The 17,071-nt window shown below is 42.9% G+C and overlaps 1 protein-coding gene across 1 annotated transcript; it reads right to left on the minus strand.

The window, feature by feature from the left end:
• Positions 1–372: 372 nt before the first annotated feature.
• Positions 373–15,576, minus strand: LOC308300264 (uncharacterized protein). Its single transcript, XM_080744085.1, has 4 exons — positions 15,505–15,576; positions 7,950–8,091; positions 5,816–6,055; positions 373–4,681 (listed from the first exon to the last, which is right to left on the minus strand). The coding sequence occupies exons 2-4, from the start codon at positions 8,056–8,058 to the stop codon at positions 2,610–2,612; spliced, it is 2,421 nt and encodes an 806-aa protein (XP_080600211.1). The 5' UTR covers positions 8,059–8,091; positions 15,505–15,576; the 3' UTR covers positions 373–2,609.
• Positions 15,577–17,071: the final 1,495 nt, after the last annotated feature.

Raw genomic sequence — 17,071 nt, forward strand, 5'->3', positions numbered from 1 at the left:
AGGAAATGAATCCAAATTGCTTTGAGCCGGGTACCGGTTATTATTCATTACAGTTTTTTTGTTTTTAGTATTTTATTCGTTTTTTTCCAACACAACAAATAACCAAATATCTACACAAGAGCACAATAAATACAATAAACAACGGAGACTAAAACAAAAACAAGGTGAAAAAAAAAGTGACAGACATAGTTTTCATGAGTTTGATATTTTCAGGACAAAAATGTCAGTATTGGCTGTAGCTCAGGTGCTACTAACAGTTTTCTTTTTTTTTTGTTTAAGTAATAGTATTATTTACTTAGTTCTTGCTTAAATGAAGCGGAATAAATAAAATCTTAACGATACCTGTCTCTAGTCATGACAAGATACTTGTGGATAGTCCCATTTGTATAAAGATTCCTATAACTGAATCATAGTGGCTCTCTAAACCATACATGGGAGACTGGCAGCCCGGGGGCCACATGCCCACCTTCACTTAATGCAACCTGCAGGTTATTATCAGAATACTGATACATTATTGTTTTCAGCTGTTACAATTCTAAACATGCAAACATGATCCGCTTTAATTACTTAGGTCTATATTAGCAGCTTAATGACTAGTACTATTTATTTATATATATATATTTCTTTGGTGGAGTAGAATTTGGCAAAGATCGCGGGGTGCCACCAGTCACCAGTACGACACATCTTCAGTTGTGTGCCCCGAACTCATTGGGTTTTTAGGCCGCTTATCACAAAACACCCTCTGCCGAGGTTGGCCCACCACAGGCTGATCAGACCAGGGTTTGCTCAAAACGTGTCTCACTGCAACTCATTTTGAGTTTGTAGATCGGCTTTTTTTTATAACTGTATATGCATTGTGGCCTTCTCCACCATCAAAGTTGCCCACCCTTGCTCTAAACTATTCAAACCAAAGAAAAACACAAGTCATGACTGCAACTCTAATCATTTGTACTGTAGCGGTTTGCTGCAGTGTTGAAGTCATCAACTAAAACTATGACGAAAACGAAATAAAAACCAAGCTATGATGACTAAAAGGTTAGGACTAAATATATTTTTTTTTAAATGTCAACAAATAAAAACTAAGACAACCGTACAAGGGACTAAAAAAAACATTATATCAACCCCTGAAACAAACAGTAAATAATATTCAGCATTTCTTGTTGGAACACGTACGTTTCCATGTTTCCTGTGTTCAATACAGTTCCACAATGTTACTCAGAGTGATCAACAAATGTTCAGTCAATACCCCACACACAGGTCAATGAATGTTCACAGGCAGCGCAACACAATAGCACAGATCAAACGAATGTTCAATTAAATGTGCACCTCCGTAATAAAATAAACCCCACAGTCACGCCACGTTTCTGTCTTCAACAGTAACGGGTAGGTCACACTGCGAATACACTTACTAAACGTTGACTGAGGATGTTTCCTGAAACTCTCAGTGATGATCCACATTTAGCTTTGACAGTGAGCCGTCATAAACCGGCATTACCTCACGCAACGAGAACCGGAAAAGAAGAGACAAGAAGCAGTTCTCTGAGGGGAAGACGACCACAATCCAATTCCACGATCACTTCAATTAAACCGCAGAGCGAGCTACAATTACAGACCAGAGGTAGGCTAACTAGCACGAGTGAATCAATCAACAGTGTTTGACAGAAGCCAGCTCCTAGTGTCACAGCACCTTTGATTCATTCACAAGTTTCCTGAAGAGGCGTGGGAATGCATGACATGGGGAGCAGCGTTAAAGAGAGCACCAATATTTAAAAAAATAAATAAAATGTTTGTAAAAATAGATTAACATTTGACAAAGATAGGCAAACATTAACACATACGTTGCAATGAAAAAATCTCTTTGAAGGTCCAAGATGGCACGTCTCCATAGACTTCCATGTAATTCATAGTGCACGGATCATGCACGCCCATGCCTAGATCATGCACCACGTGTGTGCACGCTTTTCACAGCTTTCAAACAAAAGAAATACGCTTGGAAATCCGTTCAGGCATTCATGAGATAGCTTCAAATGTAAACAAACATGGCTGCCATGTTTTAAAGATGGGGTTGGTATGGGACTTAAACATGCAATTATGCGATCGCGATCATGCCTAGTACATTTTTGGAGGTCCAAAAAACGTATTCTTTTTAACGGCCCAAACTCGGGGTTGGCACAGGTATGGTGCCTAACTACCTATACAAACTCGGTGTTGGCATCAGATGTGTTAAGTGAAGATAGCTGATCTACAAGCTCACACGTGACTTTCAGGATCGTCTATTATCGCGTATGGAAATACAATACAGTATAAAATTAAAGTAATTAAAATACTACACACAATATAGATAACATTTCCACCACTGACATCAGCACATCCATGGTGGATGCGCTGATGAGACTTTAAAGCATCACATTGCTTAAAAACTCTTACACTTGAGTGGCAACAGACAAATAAATATGCGCACCGTGGCAGCAAACAAAGGCAGAATGTCCTCTCGGAGCTCGTACGAGACGCCAACTCTACTTAGGGCAGCTAGCGTGATGTTGGTCCCATCCATAAAAGGGAGTGTGGCTTGTAAAGTTATCACATACATGAACTGAATAGGAACTTTATCAGTGGGCGGGGATGGCGACGCTTCGTGAATAGCCACATTCCTCCCCCCTTGAAAAAGGACAGCTACTGGTAGACGTCAACTCTGAAGTCTCATTTAGGAATCCCAGAAACTCCTCATAATCACTCTCCTCTTCAAAGATTCTGAGGATACGCTGCCATTGATCCTTCTCCTCCCTTTCCCTTTTGATACGCTCGTCTTCACCGGCATCCAGGGAATCGGGAAAACCCAGGAACTCTTCCGAGTCACTCTCCTCTTTGAAGATGTCGAGAATGCACTGGCATAGAGCCTTTTCCTCCGTCTCCTTTTTGAGACGCGTGTCTTTGACGGCATGGTCACAATGGTAGGCCTTCTCTCCGGTATGAATTCTTCTCTGGTGACGTATGAGATAATCGCTTCTGCTGAACCACATCCCACATTGGTCACAGTGATAGGGTTTTACCCCTGTATGAAGTATCTGGTGTTTTTTGAGAGCTCCCGTTGTGCCGAATCTTGTCTCACACTGGTCACAGCTGTAGGGTTTCTCCCCGGTATGAATTGCCTGGTGACGTATGAGCGCACTTCTTTTGTTGAACCTTTTCCCACACTGATCACAGTGGTGGGGCTTGCCCCCCGTGTGAATTACCAGGTGTTGTCTGAGATAATCTTTTCTGCTGAACCACGTCCCACAATAGTCGCAGGGCCACTGTTTCACCCCCGTGTGAATGACCTGGTGTTTGTTGAGAGCTGCCGTCGTGCCGAATCTCGTCCCACACTCGTCACAGTGGTAGGGCTTGTCGCCGGTGTGAGTTCTCTGATGTATTTTGAGACAACTGATCGAGACGAACCCTTTCCCACACTGGTCACAGACGTAGGGTTTCTCTCCTGTGTGAACTTTCCGGTGACTTCTGATAGCACTTCTAGTTCTGAACGCCATCCCACACTGGTCACAGCAATAGGGCTTCTCCCCGGTATGAATTCTCCTGTGAGACACGAGCGAACCTCTCGTGTTGAACGACGTCCCACACTGGTCACAGTGATAGGGCTTCTCCCCTGTGTGAATCAACCGGTGTTGTTTGAGATCACTGTTTCTGCTGAACGCCGTCCCACACTCGTGACAGGGGTAAGGCTTCTCGTCCATGTGAATTATCTGGTGTTGCTTGAGAGCTATCGTCGTGCTGAATCTCATCCCGCACTGGTCGCAGTCGTAGGGCTTCTCTCCGCTGTGCATCATCTGGTGCGTTTTGAGATACCTGCTCGTGCTGAACCCTTTCCCGCACTGGTCACAGTGCCAGGGCTTCACCCCCGTGTGAATTATCAGGTGCAGTCGTTGACCTCTGGACGTGGTGAATCGTTTCCCGCACTGGTCACAGTGGTAGGGCTTCTCTCCCGTGTGACTGCTCCGGTGCTGTTTGAGGTGACCGCTCGTGCTGAACCGTTTCCCGCACTGCTCGCAGTGGTACGGTCTCTCCCCCGTGTGAGTCCTCTGGTGGCGCTTGAGGCCGCCGCGCTCGATGAAGCCCTTCCCGCACTGGTCGCAGTGCCAGCGCTTCACGCCGGCGTGAACCCTCTTGTGACGCAGGAGCTGGTGGGAGTGGGCGAACTTCTTCCCGCACTGGTCACACTGGTGGGGCTTGGCTCCCGTGTGGGTTTTCTGGTGACTGGCGAGGTCGCCGCCGCTGCTGAACGCCGCGCCGCACCAGTCACACTGGTACGGTTTCTCTCCCTTGTGGATCATCTGGTGGCGTCGGAAATTGCTGCCGTGGAGGAAGCGCTTCCCGCACTGGTCACAGTGATACGGTTTCTCTCCCGTGTGCGTTCTCTGGTGACTCGTGAGATCGCCCTTGCGGCTGAACGACGTCCCGCACTGGTCACAGCGGTAGGGTTTTTCTCCCGTGTGAATCCTCTGGTGCAGCGTGAGAGTGCCGCGCGTGCTGAACGCCGTCCCGCACTGATCACAGCGGTAGGGTCTCTCTCCCGTGTGGATTCTCCGGTGATTCGTGAGCTCGTCGCTTCTGCAGAACGACGCCCCGCACGTGTCACAGTGGTAGGGCTTCTCCCCCGTGTGAGTTCTCTGGTGTAGTTTGAGAGCACCTGGTGGAGGAATTCAGATCCATCAATTATCGATAAGAAAAATGAGGAGACAAGACAATGTATTAGGTGGTGGTCAGGTTTATGTACATGATATCATGGTCAGAAATACATCAGCACTCAATTCAGTGGTAAGGTAGTTCTGCCAAGAGGCACTATTCATCAGTTATACTGTACTCCAGGGTTCCCCAATTAGTTTTCCCCAAGGGCCAAATCATGTCTAGGGTACCAAGCCGAGGGCCACAGCATTGTGGGGGGCAACGGCGGCGTTCCCGCTACTCCAGTGAAAAAAAATATATACAAATAAGTCACGATTTAAGAACTTTTAAAACCTGTTTAATACCTCAAGAAAGGAAGTAAAATAGACCCTTACTGCCTCAAAAATAATCAACAAACTATATAAAAACTGGTAAAACATTGGCCAAATTGTAAAATAATATAAGAAAGAGGCAAACATTTTGAAAATAGCCACACACTCCATATATCTAGGTGTGCCCTGGGATCTTTTGGCTGTGTAAAGTGTGCCCTGACAGAAAAAAAGTTCAGAAACACTACTAGTGAGTTGCTGCTCTTGTACTACCATTATTATAATTATTATGAGAAATGCACTCCTTAAAGTTGAAACAAAATAAGTTAAGAACCAATTAACCAGTCTGCTTGAAAAGTATGCGTCAGCTGCTAGTTGGACAGTGCAACTACTTATTGGCATCAGCTGCCAGCTAGTGGACACAGACACACACAAACCTTCCCTCTGCACTGTAGTGCTCTGTCTGTCTCATTTCTCCAAAAGCCCTTGAATATGATTGAAAATGATTAAGGATTACTCTGATAATGGTAAGCTTACGTTTCATATCGCACTCACCATACCTGTAACTTTCACTACTCCCCGAAAATATTATTAAAAAAAAAAAAAAAAAAAAAAAAAAAGAATTGACTGGGGTTGGTGGGGGCCGGCAGAACCCCCCCACGGGCCGCAAATGGCCCGCCTATTGGGGAACCCTGCTGTACTCAAAGTACAAGCTGAACCATAAGAACTAGATATATTATATATATATATATATAATATAATCAATGAACACATAATCTACTCTATAACGTCACACATAATCAATCATGATAATATAATCTTCTACACACCGCTGTTGCCAAATGCTGCCCCACACTGGTCACAGGGATAGGGCCTCTCTCCTGTGTGCGTTCTCCGGTGACGCTTGAGATTAGTGCTCGTGCCGAACGTCGCCCCGCACTCGTCGCAGCGGTAGCGCCTCTCTTCCCCCGTATGCGTTCTCTGGTGCAGTACGAGTCTTCTGTTTGTGACGAAGTCTTTCCCGCACTCGTCACAGTAAGTCTTCTCGGGCAGTTGGTCAGGAAAGACATCTGGAATGGAGAGTGAGGGGAGAGAAGAAAAAATGTTTTGAAATAACGTGTATAATATTGTATTAAAAGCTGAAAGAAATTATAATAATTTTTGTCACATTATATTACATGCTTCAGTTTTTCATCAATGGGTTCCGACCCTAACCCTAACCCTTGGAAAAATCATTGACTTTTTTCTTTTATTCATGAAAATCTTAGCTTTTTAGGAAATGTTTTTAGAAATAAAATAAAAATAAAATAAATAAAAGTACCCATAAAAATGTGTCCACGACCCACAAATATGTCCCGACCCAGTGTTTGGGAACCAGTGATGTACAGTATATTATAGCAACAAAAATCTAGGTCAGGTTTTAGAAGGAGTTTTTAGAATCAGCCTCAGGCCTAAATGGGTTAACAATCATTGATGTGGTGAATTGTCAAGTGCAGCACGTTCGCTGCAGCAGCAGCACAGAGCGCTGTTTCTTTGATGTCATGAAGATGATGCATCCTGTAGTCAGATTGAAATGCTGACATATGCAGATAAGTAGGTGAAGTATTATCGCTGTAGGGTAATGTCACAGCAGAGCAGTGTTTGATAACTTGCCATGCTTCATTTACACTCGCTCACCGTATATAGCCGATCTACAAGCTCACAATGTGTCGCTAGGGTTCAAGTGGTTAATGCAAAAAAAGAAAAATATGTGTGTGTTTGTGTGCACGTGTGTCTCAGAGCTAGGCAGAGGTCGAGTCATTAGAACACATGGCTGGTATATTTTGGAGACTTTTGAAAGCGTAGTAATTATTAATTCACAAACAACTGTGTAGCCTATTGAGAAATGTACATGGCAACATATATGTGCAGGCTATATGCAATATGGCCAATATGATAATAATAATAATGAATTGCATTTTTATAGCGCTTTTCTAAGCAAGTTGCGAACTCAAAGCGCTTACAATGGTTCATTCATTCATACATTGGGATGATGACATACAGCCTCATATGCCATTCACAATACATTTGCATTGCAATTCTTTTTGTAATTGATATAAACATATAAAAGGTTAATGAAAAAATCAGAGGGCCCTTCCTTGAAGATGCCTCAGACTCAGTAAAGAGACGGATGGATGGATGGATGGGGGACCGACAGCCAGGATACAAATAATCAGACACGCTCGATCATAAAAGTCCCAGTAGTGGCCTAATGCTGTTTTTTAAAGGCTACTTTCACCATTTTATATTACTTGTAAACGGCACTGTTATATTGTTGTTTTTATTAAATGGGCCCCACCATGCTTTTCAAAATATATATTTTGTGTAAATATTGGTCCATAATACGGTTTTATATAGGTTTTAGCCTAAACAACCACTTTTCATGTTTCATGTTCTGTCTATCTCTAATTCCAAGCTGTTTCAGATGCAATACCAAAATGCCCTTTGTTGGCAGCGGGGCGCTGCCTTTGGGCTAAAATTGGAACGATACAGAGAATTTTAGGATGGTACCACAATGAAAACCATGCAGTCAATCCAATTCAAGCCAATCTTAGTACCACTTTACCTCATGGTTTCACCTCATATATATAGTCTCAATAGAATATAGCCTCCCAAAAAGTACCGCCCCCTTCTCGAGCGGAAAGGATAGGAAATGAGCCCCTTTGTGACATAAGCAAGGGGTCGATTACGAAAGAGTACCCTTCTGACACGCCCATTCAGAAAATCCCTGAAATGAAATATGTTTAAAATATTCGTGCTCCTTACATTTTGTAGGCGCTCCTACATTTTTAAAGTCGGAGCACCGCTTAACCGGTAAGTGAAAAGGTTAATTACGAGCCTGTAAATCTTCTAATTTCTTTCATATATCAGGGCCTTGATGGCAATTATGATCATGAAGCTGATAGTTGGTTTAATTTTACATACCCATCCTGTACATCTTCACTGTGGGTTGCAGCCTGGCACCAAGCAGTCCGTGTCCCTGGTTCATCTCTCGCTGGTCCTCTGACAACGTTGGAAATCTTTTGGAGGCCATCACTTGATGCTGTAGCTCTCTCCCAGTGGTGGTCTGGGGAAATAGCCATGAAAAAAGTTTAGTCTATCATTCAGCAACCTGACATGATACCAAGGAGACGATCACATACAGTAAGTGCTTCAACAATGCAGTGGTCATTTTCTTTGACACACAACACACTGAAAAATACCTGATCTTCCTCTGCAAAAGAATGTGGTTTCATGACGTGCGCCTCCATTTATATAGGATGCCAGTCTATGAGGTCAGTCAACTATGACGTCATTATTGACATCATAAATAACCATATTTGGGCAAAGTTTCAGCACAAGTCGCCTAGATAGAAGGATCTGGCTCCGGGGCATTGGTAAAAGAGGACTGGCAAGCTTCCGAAATTCTGAAGGACGCTTCCTTGTACGTCACAGAATGGGATGCTCGGTAGGCCAATCAGATGCGGGAATCCCTCTTTCCCACTGCAGGGGACATCGCACGGCATGTCACTATAGAGGAATTGAAGTCACACTTCTCTAAACAAAAGTTCATCCTTTCCTCTCTCCTCTATGTTTCCTCAGGGGGAAGGACTAACATACAAGGAAAGGATGCAAGTGTAAGACATTTTTCAGATTTAATTTAAGGACCTGAAATACAGCCCTTGTGAGCTATGGCTTGGTAATACATTTTTCTAAAACATCTAAAACAGGGGACCCTTAAGCCTCGAACAGAGTCGGGTCCGCGGTGGCCACGGTGTAGTGCGGTGTAGTCTTTTTGAGTCATAAAACTACAACGTTAACGGTCAAAAAGACTACACCGCACTACACCGCGGTGGATAGCCTTCCACCGCAGACCCGACTCTGTTCGAGGCTTTATGGGTCTCTAACTCTTAATGTTAAGGGGGTCTGTGTGGCCCTAATGTGTACAAAGTTGGGGGGTCCTTAACATGACAATGTTTCAAAAACAAGGGAGTTTATAATACAAGAGCAACAAAAACGGGAACCCAAAGTGGGTGCTGTGATGCCAGTCCAGGTGCCTCAGAATAATCTGATAATATTTGGAATTCATCAATATCACTAAATTATTATCACTTCACTATGCTTACACTGTACTTGATGAGTTCTTTTTCCATCTACAGCCAACTCTCTTCACAAAAAATTGCAGATCTACAAGCTCACAACATGTCACGTTGTGAGCTTGTAGATCACCTATTTTTGGTGAACCTTCCCCCCAGAATAGGGCTGCTGGGGTTCAAGTGGATAAATGTCTAAGTAAGTATAAGTATAAAGTTATTTTCAGTCAGTTCTGAAGGAAACAGATATTTCTCTGTGACATATCCTTCTGTATCTCAGCTGGAAAGACGAGCATATTTACGTTAGGTAATATACATTATATATAATATATAAAAAATTAACAGTGTAATTCAGGGGTGCCGTGGATAAAATATTTTTTTACAGGGGTGTCAAAAACGTTTGAAAACCCCTGATCTAGTACACAAATATGTATTGCAAAGGCACGCTTCATCAGTCAAACTATGAAATGGAAATAATTATGTACTTTAAGGGATGTTTCACTAAAAGAATTGTTGGTCTGGCTTTTGGGAGAACCCCAGACAGATTTTAAGTTGCTTGATTCAGTATTGAGATATTTGATATTTATCAGAGACACCCCCTTCCTCCCCCTCCTTTTTGACGAATTCATTGTGGTTAAAATAGAGTTTGAAGTCACAATGCGTTTGTATAGAAAGGGGGCGTGTCTGATAACAAAGGAGATCAATCCTAGCCTAGTAAACTGACTCCTCCCATCTTCAGTGAATGAAGGCAGGAAGAGACTGGTTTACGAGGCTAGATCAATCCACCCAGCAGGCCCCCCCCCCCCCCCCCCCACACACACACACACACACACACACACACACACACACACACACACACACACACACACACACACACACACACACACACACACACACACACACACACACACACACATCCTCCCGACTCTCTCTCTTTCTCTCTCTCTATCACACAAACACACACTAGTTAGGAAACGTAACTTCTAAATCAGGGATGTCAAACATACGGCCCGCGGGCCGGATCCAGCCTGCGAGATGATTCAATCCGGCCCCAGGCTTGTAGAGCATACATTTCTGAGCATTTAGAAAAATGATGGGGACCCAAATGCATTTGGGTCCCCATCCGGAATCAATGGGGGGAAGTGTACTATTATCACATTTTTGTCTTAGTAATGCGACAAATAACATAAAAATATATTATTGAACTCAAGTCTCCATGGCGTGAGTAATCAAAGAAAAAGAAAAAGTCATTTTGGGGATGAACTACTCCTTTAAACAAATAGCATCTCTTGTACCTAAGTGCAACTGTAAAACCAATAATGAAAGTAGCTATTTTACTTAATAATGAACACAATTTTTAAAATGATATACTGCTAGCTATAGCAGTGGCTGAGACGACAGGAAGAAAAACAGAGCGAACATGTGCGCGAGTGTGCATGCCATTCGATCCGCGACTGGTTGCGGCCCTCATCAAGTCGCCTTTCATCCAATGCGGCCCTCACCCCAAAATGAGTTCGACACCCCTGTTCTAAATGAACTGCTCACACATCCACCACCGCTCATACTTCAAACATGGGTTTGATTTTTCCTAAATGTTCTGAGAGAATACAAAATCCCCTGTGGTGAAAATGCACAACGTAACTTTACCGGATAGTCGTGACAATGAGCATAGATTTCAGCCAGAGAGAGAGACCATCGACCTGAACCTCACTTTGGATAGAGCCAGCTGCAAGGCAGCATGCTTAGGTCAATGTGGTGCTTAAAGGGATAGTTCACCCCCAAAATGACTTCTCTGACTGTCATTTTGGGAGTCGATTACTAACCTTGTGGAGACTAGAATTCATGGATTTAATTTTTTTATTTTTTTGTATCGCAATAATTTGTAAGACAATAATTTGAAGGAGACTCTGTGTCTCCAAGTGAGTAATTGATAGAAAAAAATGTCCACTGGGCTATTAAACATCTAAAATATGTCTTAACAGCTAGGCTAAGACCAAACTGGTTTAAATGTGAATGTTTTTTAGCCAACTAAAGCTTTAGCTTAGATATTAAAACAACATCCTTTCAACAAGTATGTATAGAACGTCTATATATAGCCTTCGAAATGAAGCATTTTTAGTGACGAAATGCTTCAGAGCAATAATGACATGCTCTGAGAGAGATGAAACTTAGCTTACATCATATGTGTTGCATGAAGAATTTGTCTTGTAGTTGTAACCTGTTAAAGCCCCGTTCATAGGGAGCTGGTAGTGGTGAGCGAGAGAGAAGAGAAATACTCCACATAAGGAATGGTGTTGCGTTGCGACCAGTTGTTGCCATGTCTGCTTATTATAAGCGACCTTGGGGCTGTTTTTTTCTGTAAGGTTGCTTGTAAATATTGGTAGTTGCAGGTTGCTTTTTATTTGCTGTGAGCTTGTAGATCGGCTATTTTCAAATATCCGATGCATGCATATAGGTTTAAAGTGCTCATGTGGCCTATAATAGTCACTTCTGTTTGGGCTCGTTTTCATAGACATGGTTGCTTATTATTCTCACCAAATCTGGCAACACTGGTAGTGATGCAGCTGTCTTGCATTATATGACATTGGTTCTCAGAGTGGGGCCTGGGGACCTCCAGGGGTCCTTGAGGGAGTTCCAGGGAGTCAAATGGTTCCATTTGTACACTTGCTGAGTTAAATGAACATTGACTTTACAATATAAATTGTCTCAGAGATATAAATGCCATTAAATGGGGGTCCGTAGCCAAATTCATGTCAAATCGGGGGTCCTAGAAATTAAAATGGTTGGGAATCACTTCTCTAATGGGGGTCTCTGGCACATCTATCTACCAGTAAGACTCCCTAATCGGGAGATAAGCGACCGTTGGTCGCTTATCTCCACAAATAGGCCAAAAGTTTGTTTTACCAATTATCAAGACATACGGGCAGTTGACAGTTTGCCATGGTTGAAGTTGAATCTCCATATATGGAGATAACCTACGCATCACACTAATTCTGACCTCACCAGCCCATATTTGGGCATGAGCAACTTATGTCTCCATATATGGAGATATGATGACATCACACAGTCCTCAGCCGATGATGTGGCGTGATGTCATACAATACACAAACGAGCCCTACAGTATAAAGGGGCAATTCTTGCCAGGAAAGAAGCATTTCTTCGACTCAGACCTTATCGCCAGGGTTGGCTTATAGCAGCTGTCGGTAGGACCATATATGGATTCTGTTAGTGTGGATCTCCTAACAGGGCATCATCTGGGATACAATCCCTTTTATGCCCATATATGGAGATCCCTAACAGAATCCCTTTCATGCCCATATATGGAGATCCCTAACAGAATCCCTTTTATGCCCATATATGGAGATCCTTAACAGCATCCCTTTTATGCCCATATATGGAGATCACTAACAGCTAACAGAATCCCTTTTATGCCCATATATGGAGATCCCTAACAGAATCCCTTTTATGCCCATATATGGAGATCCCTAACAGAATCCCTTTTATGCCCATATATGGAGATCCCTAACAGAATCCCTTTTATGCCCATATATGGAGATCCCTAACAGAATCCCTTTTATGCCCATATATGGAGATCCCTAACAGAATCCCTTGTATGCCCATATATGGAGATCCCTAACAGAATCCCTTTTATGCCCATATATGGAGATCCCTAACAGAATCCCTTTTATGCCCATATATTATGGAGAAATCCCTGCTCTGAGTATCTGACATCAGTGTGATGTCACCTGTTTATGCCCATATATGGAGATCCCTGCTCTGCGTATCTGGTTGCTATGGTAAACAGTTGGTTGCTAGGGTAAAAAAACATGGTTGCTATGGTAAACAGTTGGTTGCTAGGGTAAACAGTTGGTTGCTAGGGTAAAACCATGGTTGCTAAGGTGGTTGCTAACGTACACTAACAGACCAGCAACAACAGACTGTTGCCACAGCAACGTACACAAAGGTTTGTGTACACATGTGGTGTGATGTCATACTGATGCGGAGATATGAGCAGGACAAAGGTGTGACGTGTGACGTGTGACGGACGGACGGACGGACGGCCGGTGGAGGTTTTCATAGTAAACTGCTCCCTGACGGTCGCAATAAATGCGAGAAGTCTCTGTGTGTCTGTAATCCGCGTATCTCGAGAACCGTTCGTCCCACCGGCTTCAGATTCGGCACGCGCGTTCCCCGCCGCGGCACGGAGTGCAGTGCCGGGTCTCGACCCGACCCGACGTGCGGTTTTCCCGAACCGGCGCGAAACGTTCGGAATCTCCTTATGCGGGGTTGATTGTTGACATCAGGCTGTTCCGGAGGAAATCGGCGAAAGCTCTGACTCATTGTGACATCACTTCATAAAAGGCTCTGACATCACGTACGCCACATGAGTCAACAAAAAATCTCTGTGAGTGTGTATGTATGTAATCCGCGTGCACGCGCGTTCTCCATATATGGGCATAAAATGAATGCCCCCATATATGGGCATAAAATGGATTGCAGACAGACAGATACAGATATCTCCATATATGGACATAAATGGACAGAGGCAAACAGATGGTCAAAGATCTCCATATATGGGCATAAAATGGACGCAGACAGACAGATACAGATATCTCCATATATGGGCATAAATGGACACAGGCAAACAGATGTTCAAAAAGGGTCCTATGACAACAGGTATAATGAGGTTTGCATTAAAGGGGGAACCGGCACTGTGTCTGCAACACAGTTGGAGGCACAGACAGATACTCCATATATGGGCATAAAATGGACGCAGATAGACAGATATCTCCATATATGGGCATAAAATGGACCCAGAACTATAACTGCAGTGATCTCCATATATGGACATAAAATGGGCGCCGACAGACAGACAGATACAGATATCTCCATATATGGGCATAAATGGACACAGGCAGACAGATGGTCAAAACGGGTCCTATGAAAACAGGTATAATGGGGTTTGCATTAAAGGGCGAGGCATTCATTCCCTATTTACATTGTTCCGAGTTGGCCAGGTCGCCGACTAGACGCTGGGCCGCCCGAGCTTCTAGTATTTTCAAATGTGGGTCCGTGGGCTAATAAGTGTCAATTTGGGGGGTCTTTGACATGAAAAAGGTTGAGAACCACGTGTTGTATAATGAATGAATTAATGTGTCTGTTAAATAATTAATACTGTTATATGAGAGAGAGAGAGAGAGAGAGAGAGACAGAGAGAGAGAGAGAGAGAGAGCAAGATTTGTGAGCTCAGCTGCTGTGATAGGAGTAGGATATCAATAGAACAAAACCACCATAAAGACTACTGTACTGATCATGGTGTATACATCCCTGCACTGTCTGCAATCATTATATTGATTGATTGTAGGCCTATTTGGCAATGTAAACATATGTTTTCTCGTGCCAAAATAATTATAATAATAATAATTATTTGGGGGGAAAAAAATAATTGAATTGAGAGAGCGCAAAGAGATTGATTCTTGATCTGGAAATTAATGGGGGTACATATTGCAATATTATTGTCTTAGGAATGTGACTAAAACTGAAAAATATTATTGAACTCAAGTCTCCAGTGTTGAATTCAGACACGCAATGAATTTGTTCATGTTTTTAGGTGAGCATGTTTTCGTGAAAAGAACATGATAAATGTCTATGCAACCACTAAAAACAGCTAATATTATTTTAACCGGGACAATTTTGCAGTGAATGTTGAAAACCGGGACATATTAGTGTTTTAGAGATATTTGTCGGGACACTGGGACACGCAGCTTGAAAACGGGACTGTCCCGGGTAAACTGGGACGTCTGGTCACCCTAGCTTACAGTCAGCTCTCGCGTGAGTATAGTCAAATAAGGTCAAATGAACACATGGAACTGTTGCTTGCATCATCAGGCAAACAACACCAGAACTTTAGCCGAGGGCTCTCCCGTTGCCATTTCCAGCAAGTTATGCGAATTATTTTAGCATGAAAAAAAGCTAGCACTGTAGTGAAAATGTGTACAAAGAATAAAGACCACATGAAAATCCGAGACATTCCAACCATTCTCAAAGAAACGAGTACAAAGGACTCCTTCGTGCGCTCAATGTAAACAAGCCACAGTGCTTTCTTGGGTTTAAAACCCCATTCGTAGACCGTGTATCTCTGAACTGTCCTGTGCTTTTCCTATGCGATTAACGCAAACTGCTAATAAAGACAGTCTTATTTCAATCCATCAACCCAACAACAAACCAGACTAGCGTTAGCAGCTATGCCAGGCTAGCACACCACCCAGGCACCCACAGTTCTCTCAAAAGTGTGTTCCGACTCCAGTATCGACTGGAAGCCCGTGTTTCAATGGACTATTTCTCCATACCATACATGTGTAAACTTACATTATGTGTTTATAAATGTAAAAATATAAAGTGTTTACCTTCAAGACACGAGATGCTAGTGCTACCCGACCCGTCGAAACGAAGCGGACCGCGTTGGTGAATGAAATGCTTTGTTGTTGTATCGCTGGCTGGCTAGTGAAGTTGTGTGTGGAAAGGAAAGTTGGCTCCTTTCAGAACCTCTCCCCTCCCTCCGCTATGCAGCTCCGCCTCCGAGATGAGGTTCCTCACACCAGCCATCCACAATCTTGCGGTTGGGGGGGAGGACCACCGTCAAGGAACACTTCTTACATTTTGTGAACATCCTATCCAAAAGGTAAAGCTCCTATACCGGTCTCTCATCTGTTTACTTCTCAAGCGTGGAAGAAAATCGAAGCAGCGTGTTGAAATAAAGAGTTTAAATCGCTCATTTTGTCAGCTGGTGTGTTATTTTCCCCACTCTTATTGACCCCGCCCCCCAGAGGGTTTAGCATTGTTTCCTCTGCGGCCGCAACTTCGGAATGTCTAAAAAAACATGGCATCAGCTGAAAAAATGAGCGATTTAAACTCTTTATTTCAACACGCTGCTTCAATTTTCTTCCTCGCTTGAGAAGTAAACAGATGAGAGACCGGTATAGGACCTTTACTTTTAGGATAGGATGTTCACAAAAGGTAAGAAGTGCTCCTTGACGGCGGAGCTTCCCTCCAGCCGCAAGATTGTGGATGGCAGGTGCGAGGAACCTCATCTCGGAGCTGCATAGCGGAGGGAGAGGTTCTGAAAGGAGCCAGTGGAAAGTAAAGTCTGCTGACGCCAGAGGTCACTGTTGTGTGGTGGTGGTGGTGGTGGTGGTGGTGTTGTTGTTGTCGTCATATAATTTAGTTTTTTTGGAGGGTTGCAAACCATTATTTGTAGGTTTATACTGCCACTTACTGTCGTGGAGTAGTAGCCTAGTATTATAGGCCTACTCCCTGTAATGCCTGTATGTAGTATTACTTCACATAATGGGCTAAATAAATAATACAGTAGCAGTACAAATTAAATATGACGACGACATCAACAACAACAACAACAGCAATAATTTATTATTATTATTATTAGGCTCTATTATTATACATTTGTTGTTGAGTTATTGTCATGATTAGGCTATTATTAAAGAGGGAGAAAAAACTAAATTTTGTGTAAACCTCTTCCTGCTGTCGGAACCTGACTTGATTGATTGATTCATTCATTCATTCATTCATTCATTCATTCATTGATTGATTCATTGATTGAATGATTGATTTAATAGCCTACTTTATTAGAAGTTCGCTTAGGAAAAGCCCAGGACAGTAGGCCTACAGTTCAGATACAAGGTCTACTATTAGGATTTAAACCCAAGAAAGCACAAAAGCTGTTTACATTTTGTACTCAATTCATAGACATTAAATGACAGACAAATATACAAAAAGTTAATAATAAATAATCATACAGTTAGAAATCAGAAATTAAAATACAAAATATTTATAAACAGGTTTAAAGGCAGCACCATATGATGACATTGACTGACCTATTATTCTGACATTTCTGGATTTCCCCATCACGTCAATTATTCCGTGAACACCGCGTTGTGATGTTGACGAATAACAAAG

Source organism: Nannobrachium achirus (assembly GCF_963921795.1).
Source record: "Nannobrachium achirus genome assembly, chromosome: 16".
Taxonomy (NCBI): Eukaryota; Metazoa; Chordata; class Actinopteri; order Myctophiformes; family Myctophidae; genus Nannobrachium; species Nannobrachium achirus.